The sequence below is a fragment of the Clarias gariepinus genome, chromosome 2, assembly GCF_024256425.1.
Source record: "Clarias gariepinus isolate MV-2021 ecotype Netherlands chromosome 2, CGAR_prim_01v2, whole genome shotgun sequence".
Lineage (NCBI taxonomy): Eukaryota > Metazoa > Chordata > Actinopteri > Siluriformes > Clariidae > Clarias > Clarias gariepinus.
The window spans coordinates 28,143,858-28,167,429 of NC_071101.1; the positions used below are offsets into that span (position 1 = coordinate 28,143,858).

General features: G+C 37.5%; 1 protein-coding gene across 2 annotated transcripts in view; it reads left to right on the plus strand.

Annotated features, from left to right (window-relative positions):
• The first annotated feature begins 1,716 nt into the window (after positions 1-1,716).
• LOC128508869 (A disintegrin and metalloproteinase with thrombospondin motifs 20) overlaps positions 1,717-23,572 on the plus strand; it is a 90,745-nt gene continuing 68,889 nt past the window's right edge. For both annotated transcript variants that reach the window (XM_053480365.1, XM_053480373.1), the window contains exons 1-4: positions 1,717-2,072; positions 2,282-2,622; positions 8,969-9,128; positions 22,751-23,004. In XM_053480365.1, coding sequence (XP_053336340.1) covers positions 1,982-2,072; positions 2,282-2,622; positions 8,969-9,128; positions 22,751-23,004 — 846 coding nt within the window. In that variant the 5' untranslated portion in view covers positions 1,717-1,981. The remainder of the gene's footprint in view (positions 2,073-2,281; positions 2,623-8,968; positions 9,129-22,750; positions 23,005-23,572) is intronic.

The window sequence follows — 23,572 nt, forward strand, 5'->3', positions numbered from 1 at the left end:
ATTAAACTGTATTTACTGCATCTTTAGGCATCTTGATTAGTTAGAGTCTCTGCATGATGCTGAATAACAGTGGCCTGAAGGAAACAAAGCTGCTGTGAATACCAAAATTAGCTGACGTTTAGTGTTTTCCACATAAACACTCCAGAAATCGGTATGGGAAGGTACACACTAGGTCTGAGAACTATTGCTTATCTTGGACCATTAGATCCTTAGGTGAATTTCTTAGTTTTTTATGCAGTAAAACAAAATCTTTTACCATATATATACTGATATCCTTATCAGGAAAAATGTACAGGGTAACAATGACATGACCACTCCTTTTCCTTTAACCTGCTATTTAACTATCCCGCCTCACTGCTGAAGGTTTATCTTAAGCTCATCTCTAGAAACATTTTTCCAGACCTTTGGAGTCAAATCTTCATACTTTTTTGGTGAACAAAAAGAATTTGCTTGTTTGTGCATGATACTAATACTAACCATAAACCACTACTCTTATTGACATAAATAAATTAGAAATTGTAATTTAGGTATATTATGCAGTCTATAATGAGATAATCAGTCCGTAAATCTGTTGTAAGACTTTTATGTATCCTTACACATTGAAAAAGAAAACTTTACCTTAAATATATACTAAAAATTAGGTGCTCAAAGGTATAAGTCTTAAAATACACATAATTGAAATACATATAAGACAAATTACTAAAAGAAAAATGATACTAAACAAACTTAACACAAGATAAACTAATCAAATTCCATGTTAAGTTACACTGTAGTTAAATGGGCAGCAGGGTTGACGGTTCTTCAACTTTTGCCTCGGGTCTGTGTGTGTGGGGTTTGCATGTTCTTCTTGTGCTTGGTGGGTTTCCTTTGGGTACTCTGGCTTCCACCCACAGTCCAAAGACATGCAGACTAGGTTAATTGGCACATTGCCTGTGTGTGTTTGTGTGTACAGTACTGTATGTCTGTGTGTGCATGCATGAAACTCTAGGCAAATTGCTGTTTACAAATTGCCAATAGTGTGTAAATGACTGTATGAATATGTGTGCATTTGTGCCCTGCGATGGACTGCCACCCTGTCCTGGGAGTTCCCGACCCCATGCACTAAGCCTCCTTGAATAAGCATCCTGCAACCCTTTACACCTGATCATCACATCACACTAGGTCTATATTTGGTCCTTACCTAAACCTGGAACTTTGAGGTCTTCCAAGATGCCAATGTCCATGTGCACAAAGTGAGATCCATTAAACACTTTGACAAGGTGGAAGAACTTGAGTGTCCAGCACAGAGCACTGAACTCAACTTTGGGATAAATGAAAAAAAACGTGAAAAGAAAGAAAAAGTGCTTTACCTGGCATCAGTGCCTGATTTGACTAATGCTCTTGTGGCTGAATGAGCTCAAATCCCTTCCAAAATCTAGTGGAAAAGAGGGATTAAATCTGGAATGTGATGTTCATTAAGTATAAATGAAACTGATGGTCCATAAACCTTGGGACAGTGTTGCTTGTCAATTATTTTTGTGTATATTAGTGATCAATGGAAATGCCGGTGTATTTTGGACATCCCTGCCATTATGCGTTGAGGAGAAGGAGAAGCAGGCAGCCCGCCGGATAGAGGAGGCCGCAGGGATTGGCTGAGGGCTCGGAGTGGGCGTGGCCAGGCTCTGGGCTCCGTGCAGCACTTGGAGTGTAGAGGGGTGTCTTATGGATGGCCGAGAGAAAGCAGCCGAGTTGGCACCGACGCCTGAACATACACTTAAACACTCTCAAACACGCCACGAATAACCGCCGTTTGGACTTCCAGGCGTGACGCGGATGTACAGAACCGGTTTGCGAGGAGGCCGGAGCGCTCGGCAGCACTGGCGTTGCAGAATAGAGCCAAGAATCCCATGAGCCGCTGCTGACAAGACGGGAGAAGGAAAGCAGAAAGCCGGTGGTGGGGAGGCTTTCGGAGGCTGCGGCTTCTGCTTCCCGGAGAAAAGCCATGCCGCTGGTAATCTGGCTGCTGGGACTCATGTGTCACCTTGCTGGACTCGCCTGGAGCTTGCACATGCATCGACTGCACCCAAAGCAAGGTAGACTTCAAGCTACAAGAGTTCAGAAAAGTTGGAGAAAGTTTGTGAATGCATGATGAATGGAATTGTCGAGTCTGTGCAAGTTTATAGGCAAATAATTAATATAAGCATTTGTGTAATTAAACTTTAACAGGTTACTACAGCTGGACTAATGAGTCTATATACACCGTAATGATTTCGTCTTTCTTCCCCCTCCTTCACCTTTTCAGAAAGTTTTATCAAGCAGCTGTCCGCGTACGAAATAGTAACGCCGGTTCGCCTGAACGATTTCGGCGAGTCGTTCCCCCAGCAGCGGCACTACCGGCGCAGGCGCAGGAGCGCGGACTCGGACCTGCGCGCGCACTACCGCATCGAGGCGTTCGGCGAGCGCTTCCACCTGAACCTGAGCGCCGACGCGTCCTTCATCGCGCCGTCGTACGCAGTGACGCACCTGGGCGCGCCGGAAAGCCGAGGAGGACACGACCCCGGGGACATGCGACACTGTTTCTTCCAAGGACACGTCAATGGACAACGCCAGCACCGCGCCGTCTTCAGCCTGTGCACCGGCCTGGTGAGTACTGTAGCGTGCCAGGGTACCAGACGCACTGCAGGGTCTCGGCACATATCCACAGCCTGCAGCCACGTGCGTTTCTTGCTCTATAGTTACTCATAACAATGCCCAGGGCATTATAATAATCTAACTACATGTAGTTATTATATTTGGATATGATTTATTAAAGCTGAAACAGAACAGGTAGTGTTGCAACAAGACACAGTGTGGAGTTTCATCACCTTTTCAAAAACATGCCATTAGCTGAATTAGCTTGTTAAATAGGTGTGAATAAGTGTGAGTAGTATGAGTGTGTGGATGTTTGTGTGTGTGTGTGTGTGCATGATGTTCTAGGATGGACTGACAACTCAGTCAGGGTGCGCCCTGCCTCACACCCAGTGTTCTCGGGATAGGCTCTGGATTGTGACCAGGAACACTGAAAATGATTTCTCAGGAAATGCCAGCACATACAATTAATAGACATCTCAGAAAAGTGATTAGAGGTCAAAGTTGGGGTACTATTTGAGGGATTCCATTCTGTGCCATCCATGTGAACACATCCCCATGAACATGTTTGCCTGCGTTCATGAGAAAACGCTGTATCTCTCAGTGTCTCAATTGTCTGTTTCCTGTCTTGTCATGATGTTGCAGAGCGGAACGCTTTCCTCCTCACGTTTCTCCCTGCTCGTGCATGTGCCAATAGATCAAGTCTACACTGAACAATCCAGAACGGGCTTCAGTAAATGTTTGCTCTGGCCTTTTGTTTGGGGCTGAAAGGGTATAGGGTTATGATTAAACAGATACCTAAATACCGGAGATTGGCAGTAGGAAGCAGGTTACTTGTTGTGAATCTGCCAGCTGGCAGTAGGTTGACACTTCCGTGATGAACAATATAAAGCATAATGCAGTAAAAAAAAGGCCTAGACTACTAGATTTTTATGTTCTTCTTTGTAAGAATAAGGCTGTATAATACAGTATGTGAATAACTTTCTCACTTACTCTCCATACCACTTATCCTGTAAAGGGTTGCGGGAGGCCTAGAGCCTATCTGAGGGAACTCAGTACACAAGGCGGGGTACTCCCTGGACAACACATGCTCACTCACACATTATGAGCAATTTGAGAATGCCAGTTAGCCTAATCTGCATGTCCTAATCTGCACCCACCAAGCATGGGGAGAACATGCAAACTATACACACACAGACTCGAGGGAGGAATAAAACCCTCGATCCTGGAGGTGTGAGGCCATAGTACTAACCACTACACCACCATGCCACTCTAATATGTAACTATGAAATGTAAACATGTGTTTGTCAATTTTTTTTTGTCATTTTCAGTAGTAAGATAAAGATAAAGCAGAATTCACCTACAACCCTGATCAGGATAAAGCAGTTACTGAAGATGAATGAATGAAGAATGCTCCAAATAGTTGTTGTATTACAACAAATTATAACAAAACAACAAAGATCAATTCTTAATCATTTTTCATTCATGCACATCAGTGTAATACATTTTTTTTAAATATAAAATAATTCCTCAACAGCATCATCTTGGGGTTACATAAGTAAATCAAAGGCAGATTGAGACTGCTACCTTGTTGATGTTGTTTATACGAAGTTAGAACATCCTTACTGGTTTTATTATCATCCTCAGGGTTAGATTTGTTCTATTCTCTACCTTTTGATTGACATCGTCATGAATACTAAAATAATCAATCCAGGGATACTCCAGGACTTTCTGCTTTTAACATTTACTTGTGCCACTTTAGTTGCTGTATTTAAAATGCTGGTCACTAGCTTCTTTTAACAGGCAGTGAGATGGTTGTAATTTCCCATTCTTTGATCTAGCAGTTTCAAAATGTGCCTCAGTGACCAATTTGCATGTGCCCATTTATTCATTAGTTACCTTAGTGAGTGGATTACTCACGCTGAAGAAGGCCGTAAATAGGAACTGTGTGGAAACCCCTGTGGTACTGGCAGCACCATAGAACACACGTCATTCATGGGCTTTAATAGGCAATACATCATTCAGCTTTTTTTAAAGTATGTGGACTGGTTGCTCAGATACATGTTATTGTCCTGGCTATGTGTCACCTGTATTATTACATTTTCTGCAATAAAGATAAAAAAATATCTTTATATGTTGTCATGTGTTTTAAAATATCAATTTGTTTTCTGGATGCATAGAAAACTGGATACAGCATTGAATATGGAAGTGCCCATCTAACAAATTATGCATTTAGTTATTTCATCATGATTTATATTGACGCCTCAGCAAAAAAAAAGCAATCTTGCTGTGGGTGGAGGACACTGCAATGTTAATGTGAGAATAATTCTTAAACTCTGACTCGACCAAAAACATTTAGGAGACTAATTAAGCAGAAAGTTCAGCAACTGTCTTATAATAATAATAATAATAATAATAATAAAAATAATATAGTGCAATATGGGTATAGCAACATAAAGTAAAAAGATATTAATCTATATTGCAGTCTCACCGGCACAGAGACATTTATACAAACACAAGCACAGTGGAAAAGTAACTCCTTTTTGGATTTACTGTAAATACCCTGATTTAGCAACTGTTGTTTCTTTTTCTGTAGACATTAATATTCTCCAATGCTATATTTAAATCTTTCTGCAGAGTTAACCAGGGCTGCACAGGACACGATGGGGTTCAACATTTCATTTCAGCACTCATTTCTGAACAGCAGCATGACTTTGCAAAAGTAATTTTTTTTACTGATATAATTTATTAGGTTTGTTTTTAATGATAAACAAACATTAAATAGTGGCTCCTAAATGGATGATGAACTCATCCAGAAAAAAATCATCACTCATTGTTCAAAACCTAGAAAAACCTAGAAAGTAAATGAATAAATAATGTTTAAAACATTGGTTTTATATCATACAAAGTAGTTTTTAAACTTTAAGTTTTATTTTAAACACAAGTTTCTTAACTGGCAAATTTTGTTAATAATGTTGATTTTAAACCAAAAAATCAGTTCCTGAGATGAGCGGTCTATTGAATTACAGTAAGATGCATTTTTTACTTTGTGGTAAAAACCCTTCTGGACAAGAGTATTATAATAATAATAATAATAATAATAAAAAAACATACTGTACTTTTCAACATGATTATATTGTGGTTACACCAAACTGTCAGGAAATGTTGCTGAACTCAATGCTGATTCTTACTTGTGCCAGTATTGGGCAAAAAAAGAAGGTATGATGTCATCACTTTCTTCATTTAAGTAAGATGTAAGCCTGTAGTTAAGGTGCTGACAAAAAGTCTTCAGACATTTTAAGTTCTACTCATTTTGTTACGTTAACCCATCTTAAATTGCTGAAATCAGTCACACTATAAACAGACCAGTCGGTATAGAGGGAATATTGAATGCAGAAAAATGAAGAGTTATCCTGACTATCCCTTCTCAAGCTCATCTTAGGCAGTGATGACAGTTTACATTTCAACAAAATCATGACTCGAAACATATTGACTAGAAAACACAAGAGTGGCTTCAAAACAACTCGGCGAAAGTCCTGAAGTGACCTAGCCAGTGTCTGTACCTGAACTCAATAGAGCTTTTCCGTAGAGACCTGAAAATGACTGTTTTCATCCTACCTGTTTAAGCTTAAACAGTTCTGCCAAGGAGAATTATAGAAACATTTAAAGCAGACTTTGAACCAAGTTACTTAGTGATGGGTCTGAATACTTATGTAAATGGTAATATTTCAGTCCTCTTTTTTTTAAATAAATTAATAAAACACTCAAAACATTTTTTTATGTTGTCATTGTGGAGTACTTTGTGTAGAATGATGAGGAAAAAAAGGATTTGAATGCATTTTATTCAATGCATTTATGTAAGTGTGAAATATAACAAAATATGAAAAAATGTAAAGGGTCTGAAAACTTTGTCAGCACTGCATGGCTGAGGTATTACCTCTTCACCAAACACTCATAACTTAGCTCTGAATATGCCCCCTTCCAATTTCGAAACACAGTGTCTACTGTACTTGTGAGATGAGATAATCACCTAGTTCTTCCAGCAGCATTTCTGTCTCTTTCAAACCACAGATGACAGTACCTGTCTTCATGTTGATTTAATAACCCCGATTACAAGTTGTATTCCTATGGCCTTGTGTGCAGATGCTCACAGCTATTCAGTGAGGAGATACCCTATAACTAGAGCCTGTTATGCAGTAATGCAGTGCCAGTTCTTCCTCTTCTTATCTATTTACTCATGTTGTTGTTGCAATGTCATCTCAAAACCTGGTGAAATGATCCTTCATGAACTCAGTGTCTTATATAAGAGTAGGCAGACAGTACAAAAATGTTACAAGGAGCAACACTGTTAGCAACACAGAAAAAAAGGTTCTTCTGTTTCTCTAAAGTAGGATTTTCTCTTTTTCTGGAGTCACAGGATTTTAGATCAAAATATGAGGAATGTTCAAGGCATAATGCAACTTTTGATTATGCAGAATAACAGAACACAGATATACTGTAAGAGTAAAACTACTTTTCTATCTATCTATCTATCTATCTATCTATCTATCTATCTATCTATCTATCTATCTATCTATCTATCTATCTATCTCCCCCACTCTCTCTCTCTCTCTCTCTCTCTATATATATATATATATATATATATGGGGAAAGATGACATAATATATATAATCCCCTGAGCTACACTAATGCACTTTTCCTAGTGTTTCACTAGTGCATGGATATCAGTGTAGAACGCACCCCAAAGCCATGATCAGTCTTCTTGTTTCACCCAGGCCTACCAGGAATTCCATTAATGGCCCAAGCATGTGGCTTAGATTGAGGACATGGCTTTATAGGGGATGTGCCAATAACTCCCAGCTGATTTCCTGTAATGTGCAAGTGGTGTTTGTGAATGATTGTGTGTACAGTTCCCAGTTCACATTAATAAGAACCTTCATCACTAGTCCCAGTTTGACTTGAATGCCCCTCAAACAAATGACAGTGATGAGATCTTTTAATCCTGAACCCTTTTTAATCTTTTTTCTGAATTGGAATACTATATATATTATTGGTTTTAACCATGAACGACTGAAGTGTGTGCGTTTGTATCCATGGTGTAGAGGTATGTCAGAGTGGACGTGTTTTTACAGCACGTGCCCGGTTATGTCATCTTTCCATCCCTAAGGCTATGTCCGGATGTGTTCTCCTGTCAGAATTCCCCCTCTTTGCTTTGAGTGGAAATAATCCTCAGAGAGATACTGTAGTGTTTAAAGCGACAATATCCTGTCAGAATGAGCAAATCAAATTACCATGTAAACAAAGCAAAAATGTACAGAGTGATCTCAGAACACCTCTGATTCCATTCCTCATTCCTGACATGATTTCAGTCAGTTAAATTATTGTATTAAAGTTTTCTCATCAGAGTTAATAAATTTTTTTTGTAATTGTGGGTTAAGTTGATGAATTTTCATCTTTCATTAGAGTTAATTACTTTTTTACATACATTAATAACTGTCAGCATGGGGTGTTGTAGGTTTCAGAGTTCTTAGTGTTGTAGGAACTAAGCAGTTGTTGAAGGTCTAAGTCTGTTAAGCCTATTTTTTTATCTATTTGATAAACACACTGACTAAACGTGGTCATTAAGTTCAAAATATAATCAGTTCTCTCAGACAAGTAAAATGTTTGTGCTTTCTAGGGACTAAAATCTTAGGGTGTTGTTCAGATGATTAAAACTACAGTAAAGTTAAAATGTTGATGTTCATAGGGTTAGTAATGGAATGAACAGAGATGCTCTCTGCTTCTTGTATTCACATAATAAAAAAACATGCTTTACATTTATTATTTATAAAACAGAATAACACTTCAAGCAAGGGACTTTGACTCGAGTCTTAATGAAAACAACATTATTCAGTTTTTAAATTAATCTTTAAATCAAATATTCACTACCCAGTGGCCAATACAAGAGCAGTATAAGATATGACGATTCTTCTTTTCTTTTTTTTCCTTTGACGGTGTGGACAGGTTTTTTAATTCAATATGTCCCGTGTGAGCACTGTGGCCTCGCACCTCCCGGGTCGAGAGTTCGATTTCTACCTCATATCTGTGTGCGCAGAGTTGGCATGCTCTCCCTGAGTTTGGTAAGGTTTCCTCTGGGTACTCTAGTTTCCAACTGCAGTCCAAAGACTTGTGGATTAGGCTAACAGGTATTTCCAAATTACTTGTAGTGTGTAAATACCTTTGAGAGTATGTGCTTGCTTGTCCCCTGCGATAGACTGCCACCCACTATTTAGAGTTATTTAACTTATGTAATTTTATGTAACTTTTTGGTCTAAAGTATTAATTAATGTTGTGTGAACTGTATTTCCCTTTGATCCTGCAGATTGGTACATTTACAACCTTCAATGGCGAATACTTCCTAGAACCTTTAATGGTAGCTGATGAGGAGCAGAATGAGGAAGAACACAATAAACCTCATCTGGTATACAAACATGAAAGGAAGAAGAACAACAGCAATACGTCTGAGCCTTGTGCATCTTCAGGTAATGACCATGCAATGTGGAGCAGGAGAAAGTATTTGATTAGCTCTATTATTATATTTATTATTATTATTATTATTATTATTAAGATTAAGCACTCAATATCTTTGTTGATCGTATTGTTATGGAGATGGAGTTCAGCTTTGCATTCTTTAAGATATTAGTGTGGTTTTTTGATGTAAAACGCTTGGACTTTTGCCGGGGTAGTTTGCAGTTTTCACAGAAAAAACTCCATCCTAAAATATATTATGTATAAGGACTTTGGCACGAGTCTCAGTGAGGGGATTAAACCCTTCATTGTGGGTTAAGTCGAGGAATTTTTCTTTTAATGTGAACAAATCAGATCTTTAAAGGAGAGAACTTTGCGATCTTGTTTCTTAAGTATTAGCCCCCCCAAGCTGAAACAACAATGTCCATCGGACCTGAAGAAACAGAGACCTTGCTATAATTACTATCCCACCCAAAAGTCTCATTTAATCAGAATATTTATGGCCCAGGTCTTTTGGTGGTGTCAATGCCTCCTTCAGAAGAGTGACCCTGCAAAGTTCAATGCAACGAAATCCTTAAGGATCACTGGCGGTCCTCCTCGTGGGCGGCCTTTGTGCCGGCTCGTATAAATCTTGTTTGTGTCGGCTGCTTGATTTGCTTGTTGTCTGAACTCAGCCATTGTACCCAGCCCTGGGTCATTGTGCATGCTGGAAAGGAAAGTGGTTCGAATGACTCAGAGGATAAGGCTGATACCTCCTTAATATTTTTTCTTTTCTTTTTAGTAGTCTGTGTGTGGTACAGGCAGTTGGGATTGTCTCTGCCAAGTTTTTAAAACGTGCCTCCTGAATAGAACCATACGGGTCCAATTCCTTCACATATGCTGTTCTTTGATGGGCCAGTGCCATGTCTGCTTTGGTGTCAAGACTTCACCTTTTGTATGTTTACACGTTTATTTTGAAAGCTGCAAGCGTAAAGCCTAACTGTGTGGTTTAGTCCAGAGAGCATAAAATTGAAAGAAAAAGGATCTGCTGCCAGCGACTAAAAAGCAGCTGGTACACAATGCAGCAGGATTAAAAGAGATGTGTGCTTACAGTTGAAAGTGTTGTAGGTGGTGGATCTCACCGCTATCAGATAACAGGAGTCACTTGGCAGATTTTAGAGATAGATGTTCTTTGAAGAATATTTTATGTTCTTTTTTTCTGCTTAGAAACCAAAGATCCCAGCTATCGCTGTCTGCAAGAACAATAGAGACGATAATGCAAGTGTGATTGAGAATCATTGCCTTGCATGGAATGTTGTGATTGCTTGTAAGCATTCTGCACATCTCTTTAATAGCACATTGCTCAGCGCACCACCCTAGCCCTGCGTCTGCACGAGTCTTTGCCAGCAACTCGAGCCAGGCACTTTAAACTTGTGAGTCAGACAGCATACTCGCCAAATGCAGCCAGCAAAAGCTACAGTAAACACGATCCTGTCTCACCACTTGTCTTAAATGAGGGACAAGAAAATTTGTTTTTAGTGTCCATTTAATCTGTGTCTTTAATTAGTGACAAACCCCAGAATGCATTGTGGCTATCTGAGATCATAAGCTATTAGGAACGGTGCTGGGAAATGTTTATCTGATAATGCTTTACCATGCCCTTCTACAGTATGTGACAGTGCTGGAAATGTATTTGATTAGGTCAGGATTTAACTGTCTCACATGATGTACAGAATGCTGTTAGGAGGATTTCGAGCAGCTGCAAAACTTTTTTGGAGCAAGACAGCTCATATTTCCAGATTCTGTCTGATTCCTTATTATTTTTTTTGTTATCTACCTACTGTACATGCATAATATTTAAACATACTACATACTAAACTATGAGACTTTGACTATAGCATGAGCTGCTTGCTCTGAACCCCACTTCCTGCCCTTAACACATGTCACCTAAGATGTCAGAATGATGTACACTAAGTGCATTATTTAGCGAGCATACATGACAGAGGATCTTTTTACATTCAGGATCCTGCAGGTATGTGGAAACAGTGATGAAACCAAGCAAAATAAAATTCAATGCACAGCTGTCAAATACAGTAACCAGCGGCTTGCAAAGCATATTCACCTCATGGACAAACATGTACACAATCTCAACTATGCGGGACAGAACAGAAGAGTATTGATCTTATACCTGCGATGTTGGCTAATTACTTTTTGCTAAGACTGGCACACTATTTGTTCGAAAAGATTAACAATCACATATCATTGTGATGTGATTGGCACATTCATTCACATTTCACTCATGCATTTCATTTAGCTGTTGATACCTTACTTTGGCTATGACTCCTTTGATTGTCAAATTAGGTTTAGTAAAAAACTAAACAAGGGGTTGAGCAAGCACAGTTTTAATGTTTAACTTTTCTTTACCCCTTAATATCTTGAACTGATTTCTTTTGATTGTGAAAAAAAAACATTGCAGTTTCCTTATTTTTTCACAACCGATCTCAGTATTTAAGTAATTTACTGTATTAAATAGCCACGGGGACATTCTTGTCCCACTCTTTCTACTGTGAATGGTTTAAGCACCTGAGTCTATAGGATGCAGATTCCCCTCCTTTCAGCAGGTTGCAGAGGTGAATAAAAGCTTCCATTGTAAGGGTCTGTAATCTCATGGCCTATGCTTCCATTCTTTATGTTGGCATTTGAAAGAAGAGTCTTGTCTTAAATCAGAGTTGCTTACCTTCATCTGATTTCTGATAGGACATAAGGGGAGATGAGGAAGAGAAGTGAATGAAATTTAGAGAGAGGGAAGAGTTTTATCAATTTTATCAGTGTGCGACAGAGCAGAGCATCGTGCTTCCTTCCAAAGATTTGATATATAATGTTAATGTTATGATTTTACATCTAAGAAAAAGACACTGTCTAATGAAAGATTTGATGAAAAACAAAAGCATAAAAACATTCAAATATGAGTATCTGTATTTTCTCATTTGTTGTTTGGAAAGTTTCAAATTCCAGCCTAACCTTCAACCCTAAACCCCTCGTAACTTTTATACGAGCCTGTTCATGCCGTTTACACGAGTTATAGAACAGTAACATGACCTGCACTGAGAGATTTCTTTTCTGTGATGAACAGGACTTTTGCAAGCGTTCCACTCAGTATTCTGTATATTTAAGAATTTGAGTATTTTTATTTTTTACATGTTTGGTAAAAAAGTGTGTACTCATTACTCATAACTTTCTTCAATCAGTTAGAGCAAAATGAAAAATGTCATTATTCTTACTTATACAGTACTTTGATGGTATTTGGGGTGGGTGATTTAACCAAAATATAATAATATAACATTTATGAGATACATGATATTTAGACAACTTGTAGATTTTATAACAAACTACACCAGAGATCGAATACATTTTATTTTAAGGTGTGAATTCTAAATTCTGAATTCTAAAATGGTAATAAATTATATATTGAGAGTTGAGAACAATTTTTGCACTGTTTTTATAAACCTGGCTATAACATCTAATAGTCTGATGCGCTGACATTGCTTATGACTCTTAATATAAATGTTATATATTGTTTTGATCTCTCTGGCAAACGAGATTCTTATGATGTCTGTCCTTATAGGACATTTGGTTCCCTCACAGTTTGCAGTATGATCAAAGCTGTAATAAAGGTATGTGGTGTGTTATTGTGCAAACTAAACTGCTTACACCTGTATAAGCATATTCCACTTATTGCTTTAAACATCACTGAAAACTCACACTTAAGTACTTAAATTGTATTCTCTAACTGGGACAACACCCAACTCTCCAGTGTTTTGAAGGTCGCAGTTTGCTGAATCCTGAGGGTGACTGGTATTAAAATTGGGCTTTTGTTTGTAAGCCTGAGACCAAACTAGGTGTTTGTGATCATTAGGCAAAATACAAAGAAACCATGCTCTTGCGTATTAATAAGAATACCAAAAGGTGTGTGGCCTAGTCACACCATTATAGGCTGTTGAGAAGCCATAAAAAAAAGAAATGTAAAACATGTTTTTTTCCTCTAAACTTGTTGATTAGTAATTTTAGCTGCATGGGGGGGCTAATGAAACATGCAGGTGCTTATCATCTTATCGCACCCTAAACATAAGAGGGGGATAGGGGTGACTACTTCAAAACATGCAGTATGTAGTGAATGATGTTAATGAGGGGTGTGAAGAATACACTGACACACACATCACACGCTGCTGTTTTGGGGGTATTCTAGTACATTGCATTATAGATTACTGTGTCACACTCATGAGCCACCCTACATTTCTTCATATCAAATAAAGTGAAACAACCTCAGCAGCAAAAAACTTGGTTCATTTAATTCCAATACTAAACCTAATCTCAACCACTCATACCATTTACTGTAGGTTTAAGGTGATGGGGCAAAACAAATACACTTTATAATATTTTGTCTTTTTTATGATCCAGCTTTCAGTTTAGAGGTGGTTATTTTCTGTTGTCAGTGACGACAGCTATAACAGTGACACCAAGACTTTACTCTGATTCAGTCTTAGCCAAGTTTCCTGTTGAATGTGATCGGAAGTTAGTTACCTTCAATGGGTTTCCATAGAAAACTGCCTCTTTAATGTTTCCTAGCCACTTGACTGAATCAGCCGAGTGCTGAGTGTTCCTGAAACCTTTCATGGGAGAGAAATGCGCTGCTTGTTTGACTCTGACCTCAGCCTCCTCTTTTGTTTTGGGGTCACTCGCCGGCTGGCCTGAAAGGATGTAGGTTAAGGCCGTTTCACATAGGGGCATAGCTGTTAGTTCTGTCTGTGGGTGGAAAACTCTCTTACATGTTATCTGGCTTACTTTACGTCAGATTCCAGTGTTCTACTAGCATAGCCTGAAGAGATCAAAACCTCATGTTTATTTGGGACTGTATTGTCTGGGTTAAAGGTTTACTGTCTATTCATACTCTGCACTTGGTGGTGTCCAAGAATATGCTGGATAATTATCTGAATTGTTTGTGCAGGGCATGGTGTGCCGTGCATGGGGCCCCATGACTGCTCTAGTATGTTTGCTGAAAAGAAAGGAAGCTCCAGTTTCATTAAACAGTTGAGAGATTTAAGAACAGAACGTTTAGGAACCACCAGTACACTTTAAAATGATTTACTTAATTGAGGTAGAAAAAGGAGTCAATCATATGCACTTAGTATAAACATAATGCTAGACCTAATAATTCTCACCATGTTGTTGTGGTAGACGATAAGATTGAAAAATCCCGTGACAAATTCTGTGTCTATATTTTGCATGGCTAGATCCACTGTCTGGGCATTTTGGACTGACGTCAATGGCGGCGTTGTCACAGGAGCAGTGTACAAGCTAAAACCTGCTGCAGACAAGTGACACGTCTGTACCTGTTACTTAGTTGTCCATGTAGCTCTGTAGTTTCAATGTGTTGAATATTATGCATATGTGTGTGTGTTTATCTGTGTATTTAAATATATACAGTATATATCAAGGTTGGATTTCAACATGATTCTAAGACATAAGTCCAAAAGTGCTGTCATGGCTGATATTATAACTGCTAAATGTCATGTTGCTAAAATGAATGTTGATCAAATGGTTTCCTGACATCAGCCTTGTTGTTTCTAACACTCGCTATTACAGTTACTAAACGGCCACTGAGATGACCTAGTGAGTATTTTTAATAAAGTGCAACTACACATTAATACCGTATATTCAGACCATGAGGTAATCTATTACGGCCAACCATGCGATTATAAAAACAAATTTATTTAAATAAATAATAAGAAAAAAATTATATAAGTTATGAGAATTTATTAAGTTATGAGAATGAACAATTTCCTAAATTCAATTATTGTGGTCAGAGGAACATGGAGATGATTAATAAAAATATTTTACTTTAACCTTGTAATGAGCCATAAATACATGCATAGTGTTGTGAAATGGATAACATTAGCCTGCATCACACTGATTCTCCAAATGAATACACTGAACTGGAGGCCATGTAGTACATTATTAACTATGACAAGTGGACACAAGGTTTTGGAAAATAGTGGCCATGATTTAGTTAGAATAATTAGGTTGTAACCACAATATATTTAACTTTCCATTATTTATGGCACATTAACTCACGATGTCAAAATCATCTTTTGTTGCCAGGTCTAATTAAAAAATAACCACTATGTCCCCTCAGTGGTTTCGAACAATACTAACTGTATGTAATTAAGATTATTAATAATAACTGGGTAAAATTTATATATAAAAACATCCTTGTATTTATTATTCATTCTAATAGATTGAAATGCGTCTGAATCTTTAAAATCTAAAAGTATACTGAACACTGAATCAGTGTTTTTAGTCCTTATAATAGCTTTTTATGACCTTTTTAATCAAATGTTTTTTTTTGAGTATATACATTTTAAGCGAAACTTTAAATGAGTGATTCACAGTCTAAGAAAAAGCCACTTCAAGCAGGTGTGTGTATGTCGTCTGCGATATTTACGACATATTCCTTCCCTAAGGCTTAAGTTCAAAATGCCACATGTTTACAGTCATAGATTTTTTTTCAGTATTTTTATCTGTCTAGTCACTGATTGCACTTAATTGAGTCTGATCTATTTGCTCAGTCAGTTAAACCTGTTAAAAATAATACACCGTGAAATAGCTTACTGCTGACGTCTGGGTATCATGTTGTTCCACACATCAAGAAAAAGCAAGGTGACATGAGATTATATTCTCGCACCCAGTTCCTGAACGAAACCACATGAGTCATTCTATAACTTAGGGTACATTTCACAGAAGTAGAAAATTACAAAAACAATGTTCTGTCTCAATAGAATAAATTGTGGTTCAAGTTACTAAATTCCTATACTGTAACAGATCTGCTAGCTACAAAGCTTAAACATTAACACTGTTTCTTAGTGATTAAGTCCAATATTGGGTAACATACTGTAGTTGACAGTTTTCTTATTTTCACCGATGATTTCAGTGAGAGAACTTGCCTGGTTGACCACTTTTCATTTTCATGAACAGTTTACATCATATTTTAATAATCTTAATGTAATTAAAAGTAAGAATCTGTAAACCATGACAGTTGATGGTTAATTAATATAATTAGTGACAATGAGCTATTACAGATAAAATATTCCAAAAATGAGACAACACTTATCACAGTGTGTTAAAATGCATGCCACAGAGAAGAGTGGCATCATGTAATGCACGTCTCTTGGCATCAGAACAAACCATTTTTGAGTTACAGGACAGAATTCTGTTAATTACTTAATAAACAGAACTTTTACAGATGTTATTAGCTTGATATGGTTCAATGAGAACATTTTTTAGTATTTATAATTTTGAAATAAACTTAAAAATAGTTGATAACTCTAATGGTTTTTGTCCTTTATGTTCAAATCAAGAAACTACAAAAGCAGACCTGGCAAAAATGGTCAGTTTGGCAATAAAGTGAAGCACAAAATGCACATAATGTTTAAAGGATATTCTAACATGCTTTCCCCTTTTAAATAAATCTTTGGCAATTTATTTGAACTATCAAGCTTTTATTCCTGACCTTTTTATTCACAGAGCAATTAAAATGTCATTAGATTCTGATTTTCATTATTTACAGACTGTTCATTTTAAGTTCCTAAAGGGTTTGGATTAAACTTGTCCAGTTCAAGTGACAAATCAAATTGGCTGACTACATTTGCATATCAAATATAGTTTGTTGGTGTTTTTATGTTGGATAGCTCTTCATAGTAGTGACTAGCGTCTAGCATTTATCTTATGTACACATTGCTTGAACAGACCCCACACTTTCCTGCCCTCCGTGGTGTGCTCTCTGCACATGGTTTGATTGAAGAGGAGATTCCCTTGTTTTGTTTAAATTTGTATACAGATTTCCAGGTTTCTTGGTCAGGGGTCATATCAACAAAGTTTCTGCACCACTGGGCAACTCTGTTGCTTTGATTTTTACTTTACGACTGAGTTTGCTGGCTGTTGTTTACAGTCACTGTGCATAGTTTATGGGAGAGCTGTGTACTCTCATATCAGTGTGAATAAACAGATGCACAGATGGCTGGATGCATCTCCGCCTCCACTAACTCACTGTGCTGCGTTTCTGCTAGTTCCCATAGAGCGGAGTGACTAGGGAATCAGGGGCACAAGTCTTCAAATGCAGAAATTCTTTGTGTGGTCATTTGCCATGCTGATTTTTGTTTACAAGAGTTTCTTTAAAGAGTATAATTGCATCGGGATTCTTATGATTTTAAATCCCTGCCTCTAATCATATTACCAATGAATAAATATATCATAAAAATGAAAATTGCAGCCAAATATGAAAATTGTCACAAACAATTAAAACGACAGAAACAATTGCAGTATATGTTTATAATAATGGACTTCATGTCAAAGCACATTTAAGGATCAACTTCTTTTAGACTAAACAATGGACTTTTGTCCTGTGAATAGTCTGAATATCTGATTGCCAGATAATCACACATGTGACTAGATACATGTGGTAGAACAGGAATGTTATTGCACTACATTTACTAGTTGTAAATTCTTGAATATGTGCTTATTTATGTAATAAATACTGTAATAAATACTCTTTTTTAATGTAACTCATTGTATGATTTTCTGTCTGTATTTAGATGTTTTTACTAGTATAAGTATATATTTTTATTATTCTTTTGGTTGATTATCCTTCTTTCTGGAAATATGCTTAAAAGTAGGAAAACATTATTTGTCAATAGAACAAGATGACATTCAATGTATAAGTAATCCAAAAAGTAGATATATGCTTATGTATCTCATGTTTGCTTTACTGCAATAATAGAAATACTACAATGTGCATGATAACTTTGACCATATTTTTACTTAGTTGTCATTATTCACATTTTTTGGTTTATAGTCACACTGATGACTTTTTGTATCTGGGATTGTATCTAGTTCTCTTACAAGTTCTTTCATTATTTAATTTGATCATTTTTTTCCATTTCCAGATGTCATTTTCTACTGTTCAGTTGTAACACTTCCAAAACAAAGCACAATGTTAAGCACTGATATGTGGAACTGTTGAAGGATCACCTTTAACAAATGAAAAAGCACGAAAGAGCAGTCCTCCTGTTGTGTATTTCTAGTTGATGATTTGCATAGAAATGGAGTGAACATAATTTAGGGAATGACGGGTCTGGTGTAAGAGTAGGAAGCTATTATGGTGCCATTCTTATGGCTGTGCTTAAGAATGCTATACTGCATTTCAGCCTGGCATTTCACATCACTCAGTGACCACTCGCCTTACTCAAAATAGCCAGGCTAATTGTTTTGTCAGTTGTTTATTATGTCGTGTGACTTATCACTTTTTTAAGTGCTTTAGTGTCAGTCCTAGAGCCTGATTCGTCAGAGGGTGTTGATGAATAGGGTTCTGACAGCAAGCTAAATGCTTGCACTTATGACTTATTTATTGAGGAACTGCTAATACACAGAGAACTTTGCCATAACCTAACCCTAATGATATTACTGAATAAAAGGAGTCTTGGGTCTTATATCAATATAATAATCAATAATTACATTTTTGCCATTAAAGAAAGGTCTTAAGGGTAGAATGGTTTTTGGTTTCTAGATTACATAATACAAGACCTTTTTTGCCTTAAAAAATAGGGTGATTTGTGGAGGAAGCTGTTATATCAGGAAGTAGCATATTTTGTGCGCATCTCACAACAATAAGTGTCATTCTTTAAGGAAGCATCGAACAGCTTTGATTTAATGTATCACACTACCCCTGCTTGATTATTTAATAGCGCATCCCATTATGTTTTATTTCTTAATTAATTCATCATAATGGCTATATCTTCTTCTGTGTTTTAAGTTTTTGAAACTGTTCGGCATTGCCTTGGTGCTCATGTGTGGCGCAATGCCAAAATATTGCAAGTTCTCTTTCTGACATAACAGCACATGTACCCATATATCACCCTGCAATGAAGCAGAAACAACCTGCAGAGAAAGTCCAGAGCACACAGGCGTACACTTTAGGGAAAATAAATCGCCATTCCTTAGCTAATACAAACAAATATACTCACAGATCACATACATCTATGCCAGAATCAGCTTTCGGGATAAGGTCAGCTGAACTTGTGATCAAATAGAAGCATGCAATATTAATACTGCTACCTGCCTTTAAATCTCTATTGTTTATTGCAGTAGAACAGCACTACCCGATCGTTTGTCTGCAGCCATGCACACATTAGCTCTAAGAAGAGGTTTTGCATTCTGAGAGCTGTCAGATATATCATGTTTTTCTGTTTGTCCATGGAATGCAAAATCTTGGCGTGAGTTTTTGTTCTTTCTCATTCCTAATAGCACTTGAACCATTTATCTGTCAGATACGACGGCAGTGTTTATAGTCAATGTAGGCTGGATAGACTTTGACTGACAATATTATTTGACTGAACAGTTCTGAAGTGGCTCATGTAACATTGAAGTGGAAACTCCTGTAAATGAAAGAAGAGGATGTGACCAAACTGACACTAGATAAACATGGCTAATGTACTATTCATCCTTTCAGCTTGCCTTGAGGATACTTCTTCTTTCTCTCTCTCTCTCTCTCTCTCTCTCTCTCTCTCTCTCTTTCTTTCTCTCTCTCTCTCTCTCTCTCTCTCTCTCTCTCTTTCTTTCTCTCTCTCTCTCTCTCTCTCTCTCTCTCTCTTTCTCTCTGTAGCTGTCATTGCTAAAGAATCTGGGAATCTGGTGTGTTCTGTTGTCCATGTGCTTCTCATTCCTTAGGCAGAGTCGAGAAAAGAAAGTGAGGGAATGTGATTTCAAAGGCAGCACACTATCTTCCCAGTTTTTCAGTGTTTTAACATTTCCAGTGTCATTATTCTTAACCTCTGAACTGCAGTTCATTCATCTTCCAGAATAGTAACGCTATAGTAAAAAATCAAGCTCAGATTATATCTTTTATCTTTTTTTTATTTTTTTTTTAAATCTAGGACCAAAAACCAGATTTTGCTTTTCAGGAAGCAGGATAGAGGCAACTATGCAGAATGTCATATAGTACAAAGTGAACAGTAAGACAAAAGTTCTTATTATTATAAATGTTCTTTGCAATGTAGCAAAGTATTTTCTTTTCATTGGTTGTTGTTCCGTTCAGGGTGTGTTCCCAGGATAGGATTCACTGATTCACCGGTCCATGTGATAGTTCCTTAACAGAATTATGTAACAAACTGAAGCATAAAGTTTTATGTTAAGCTTTTCCCAATACTATTAATTTATAAGTAAATCTGATACTGAGAATTAAATCCGACTATAACAGTGACTACTTACTATAGATAGTGTTTATTTATTATAAACACTATCTATAGTCCCATGTTAAGCCAATCCCATACAAATTTATTAGGCCAAAGAAAACAGTTGAGCATCAGTTCAATGTATCAAAATATCGCATGTAGTAACAATTAATTCACTCATAAATTATTAAACATACAGTCCGCTGCCCAATACAACAATCTTATAACATGATCACAAGGCAGAGTTTCTCCTTAAGGATATGCAAACTTATGGGGCAGTGGTGGCTCAGTGTGTTAAGGCTCTGAGTTACGGTTCGGAAGATCTGCGGTTCGAGCCCCAGCTCCGCCAGGTTGCCGCTGTTGGGCCCGTGAGCAAGGCCCTTAACCCTGTCTGCTCCAGGGGCGCCGTAAAAATGGCTGACCCTGCGCTCTGACCCCTGCCTACTAACAAGAAGCTGGGATATGTGAAGAATAAAGAATTTCACTGTGCAGTAATGTATGTGTGACGAATAAAGGCTTAACTTAACTTAACTTATAAAGAAATAATATGGCTGAAAGGATAAAAATTACAACTATGATTGTTCAGAAAGACTAAATAAAAAAAGTGATGCAATGAATCGCTTCGCATTTTTTTAGCAACCATGAGGATAAAGATTAAACAAAGATTGAAGCAAGGCAAAGCTCATTTTCTTTTAGAAGTAGTCCAGATTGACTCTATTTCAGAGCAATGGATATCTTTGGGCAAGAAAGAAAATGCATAGATCCCACAGTATAAGCCTCTGGAAGCACCGTTATGTCCACCACAGGGTTCTGACCTTAACCTTACTGAAAGCCTTTGAGAATAGCTGAGGAAGACTTCACAAATTGGTTAGACTCTCAGGTCTTCAATATAATATTGATGATGAAGGCCCTTTTTAATGTGATATTTATAATTTATACAGGCTTGAGACTAGAGTACACTTGTGCACCAGTGGCTGCATTTGGGAAACAACCCCAGGCCGTAGTGATGAACATGTCAAATGCTAGCCACTCATCCATCAGGGAATCTCGTACCTCCTGACCTAGACTGCAAAATTAAAGGTTCCATAATTTACTACTTTTAATGATTTAACACAGGCCTCAGGGTTTCTCCGAAGTGTTTGTTTTAGTGCTCCAGCTAAATTACTTCTCAAATAATGCATTTCTCCATAACTCAAACTCCCTTTATTTTACTCCTCTGAATGCAGTGTTTTAGTGTCTATGTAAATGATCTACTGCTGAGCCATGAGAACAACAGAGCTGAGCAACAAGGCAGAGTTCTTCTTATGGGAGGTTAAAATAAATTTTTTTAAAAATCCAATACAAAATGAAAAAAGTTACACAAAGGGGGCAGTGGTAAAGGGCTCGCCTTTCATCCGGAGATCGCTGGTTCGATTCCTGGGTGATGCTGTAACCTCTCCCAGCAGGAGGTCTACAGAGAGCTGATTGGCCGAGCTCTCTCTCAGAGGAGAGGGATGAGAGATACTTAGTGCTTCTACGTTAATCACTATTAGCTAATCAGGGCGTCTGTAAGCTTGCGCAGGCGGAAGGAACGGATAGCGCTGTCCCCCAAGTGTGTTATGCCGCCCCTAATGGTGCGTGAGCGAGCAGTTTGAAAAAGTTTGTCACGTGGTTCGGAGGAAACATGTTATAGTCTTCGGCCCTCTCAGCTGTCTGGTAGTGGTAGCCTTAATGTGGGAGCTCCCTAGTGACGGGGAGGAATTGGACACGACTAAATTAGGGAGAAAATCTGGAAAAATTATAAAAAAAAAAATAATAATAAGGATGAACCTTTTGCTGGTAATGACTTACTCGCCACAATTTCTTCTTCATTCATTCCAGTGTTTTTTCTGAACCGTTGTCAGTAAAATTGCGTGATAACGACAAGCGAAGTGTAAACAAATTGAAAGGTTGAAAGGATCACAATGGGTGTGAAAGAAATGGAACAAAAAAAAAGGTGCAGGCTTCCCACTAAGTAATGTAAACATGTCTGTAGGAAGATCATGCAAGAGTCGCGAATGGCTTCACACATTTGGTGCACAGTATAGGTGTTAAAGATGATCTGTAAGTTATCAAAGACTGAGCATTGATTTTAAACTATTGGCAAGGACAGGAATAGATCTTGTAACTCTTGTGGATATTTTACAGTGTATAAATCAAAGAATTCTAAACAAGTGATGCGTTTTCATTGAAAGGAAGTATTCTATAAACGTGGCAAAAGTTTAATAGAACATGCGGGACTTCTCGAAAAAAATCTAGAAAGAGTAGAAATTCTGTAGAACATTAGAATCGTTTCTATAATTTATTCAATAGATTTCTTTAGAAATTGAAGATTTTTTTTTTACTTTGTTTCACAGATCACATAAAAGATGATAATCATTTCCATAGCAATGGAAGCATGGAAGAAAAGGTCAAGTCGGTATGGGAAAGCATAGACAAACGTCTGCCTGGCATACAACAGTCAACCTCCTCAAATCATTCCAGTGGCAGCAGGAGAAAACGCTTCCTATCTTATCCACGGTTCGTGGAACTGATGGTCACCGCAGATGCCAAGATGGTGCGGCACCACGGACGCAATCTGGAACACTACATTCTAACGATCATGTCAGTAGTAAGTAAGATGCTTTTTTTAAAACTATATTTTACTTTTTCTAACTATATTTTATTTGGATTACTAGATTTTAAGGATAATCAAAAAATAACTCTGTAGTTGTTTTTGTCATTATTGGAATATTTTTTATCTGCTGGTTAACTGGTGCTGGTACTAGTGCTTTAAGTTTTTTGTGCTTATTGAGTTAGTTGTATACATTATGTGCAAGCTCAGAGTGAGCCTGACTAAATACATTTGAGGCAAAAACAGTAGTTTTTTCCATGCAGTTTAAATGTGACATCAGAAATGGTGGACTAAAGGTAGAAATGCTTCTACTTTAAAGCAATTAATATGACAAAATCCTAAAGTAGATAAGAAAAATCCTCAGTAGTGGCAGCCAGAGGGGATCCTGTCATGTCCTGTTGTGGAGTGTCTGTCTAATAGATAGGGATCTTAAATTGGGTTTTTAAGCTTGCTGATGATGTCATTATGGCATGTTTGCTGTCTGATAATAGTCTGGAACTACCCAACCTATCGTTTGTGCCTTACAGTGACTGATGAATATCCTGGGGGTCCCCTTTTGTCTCTT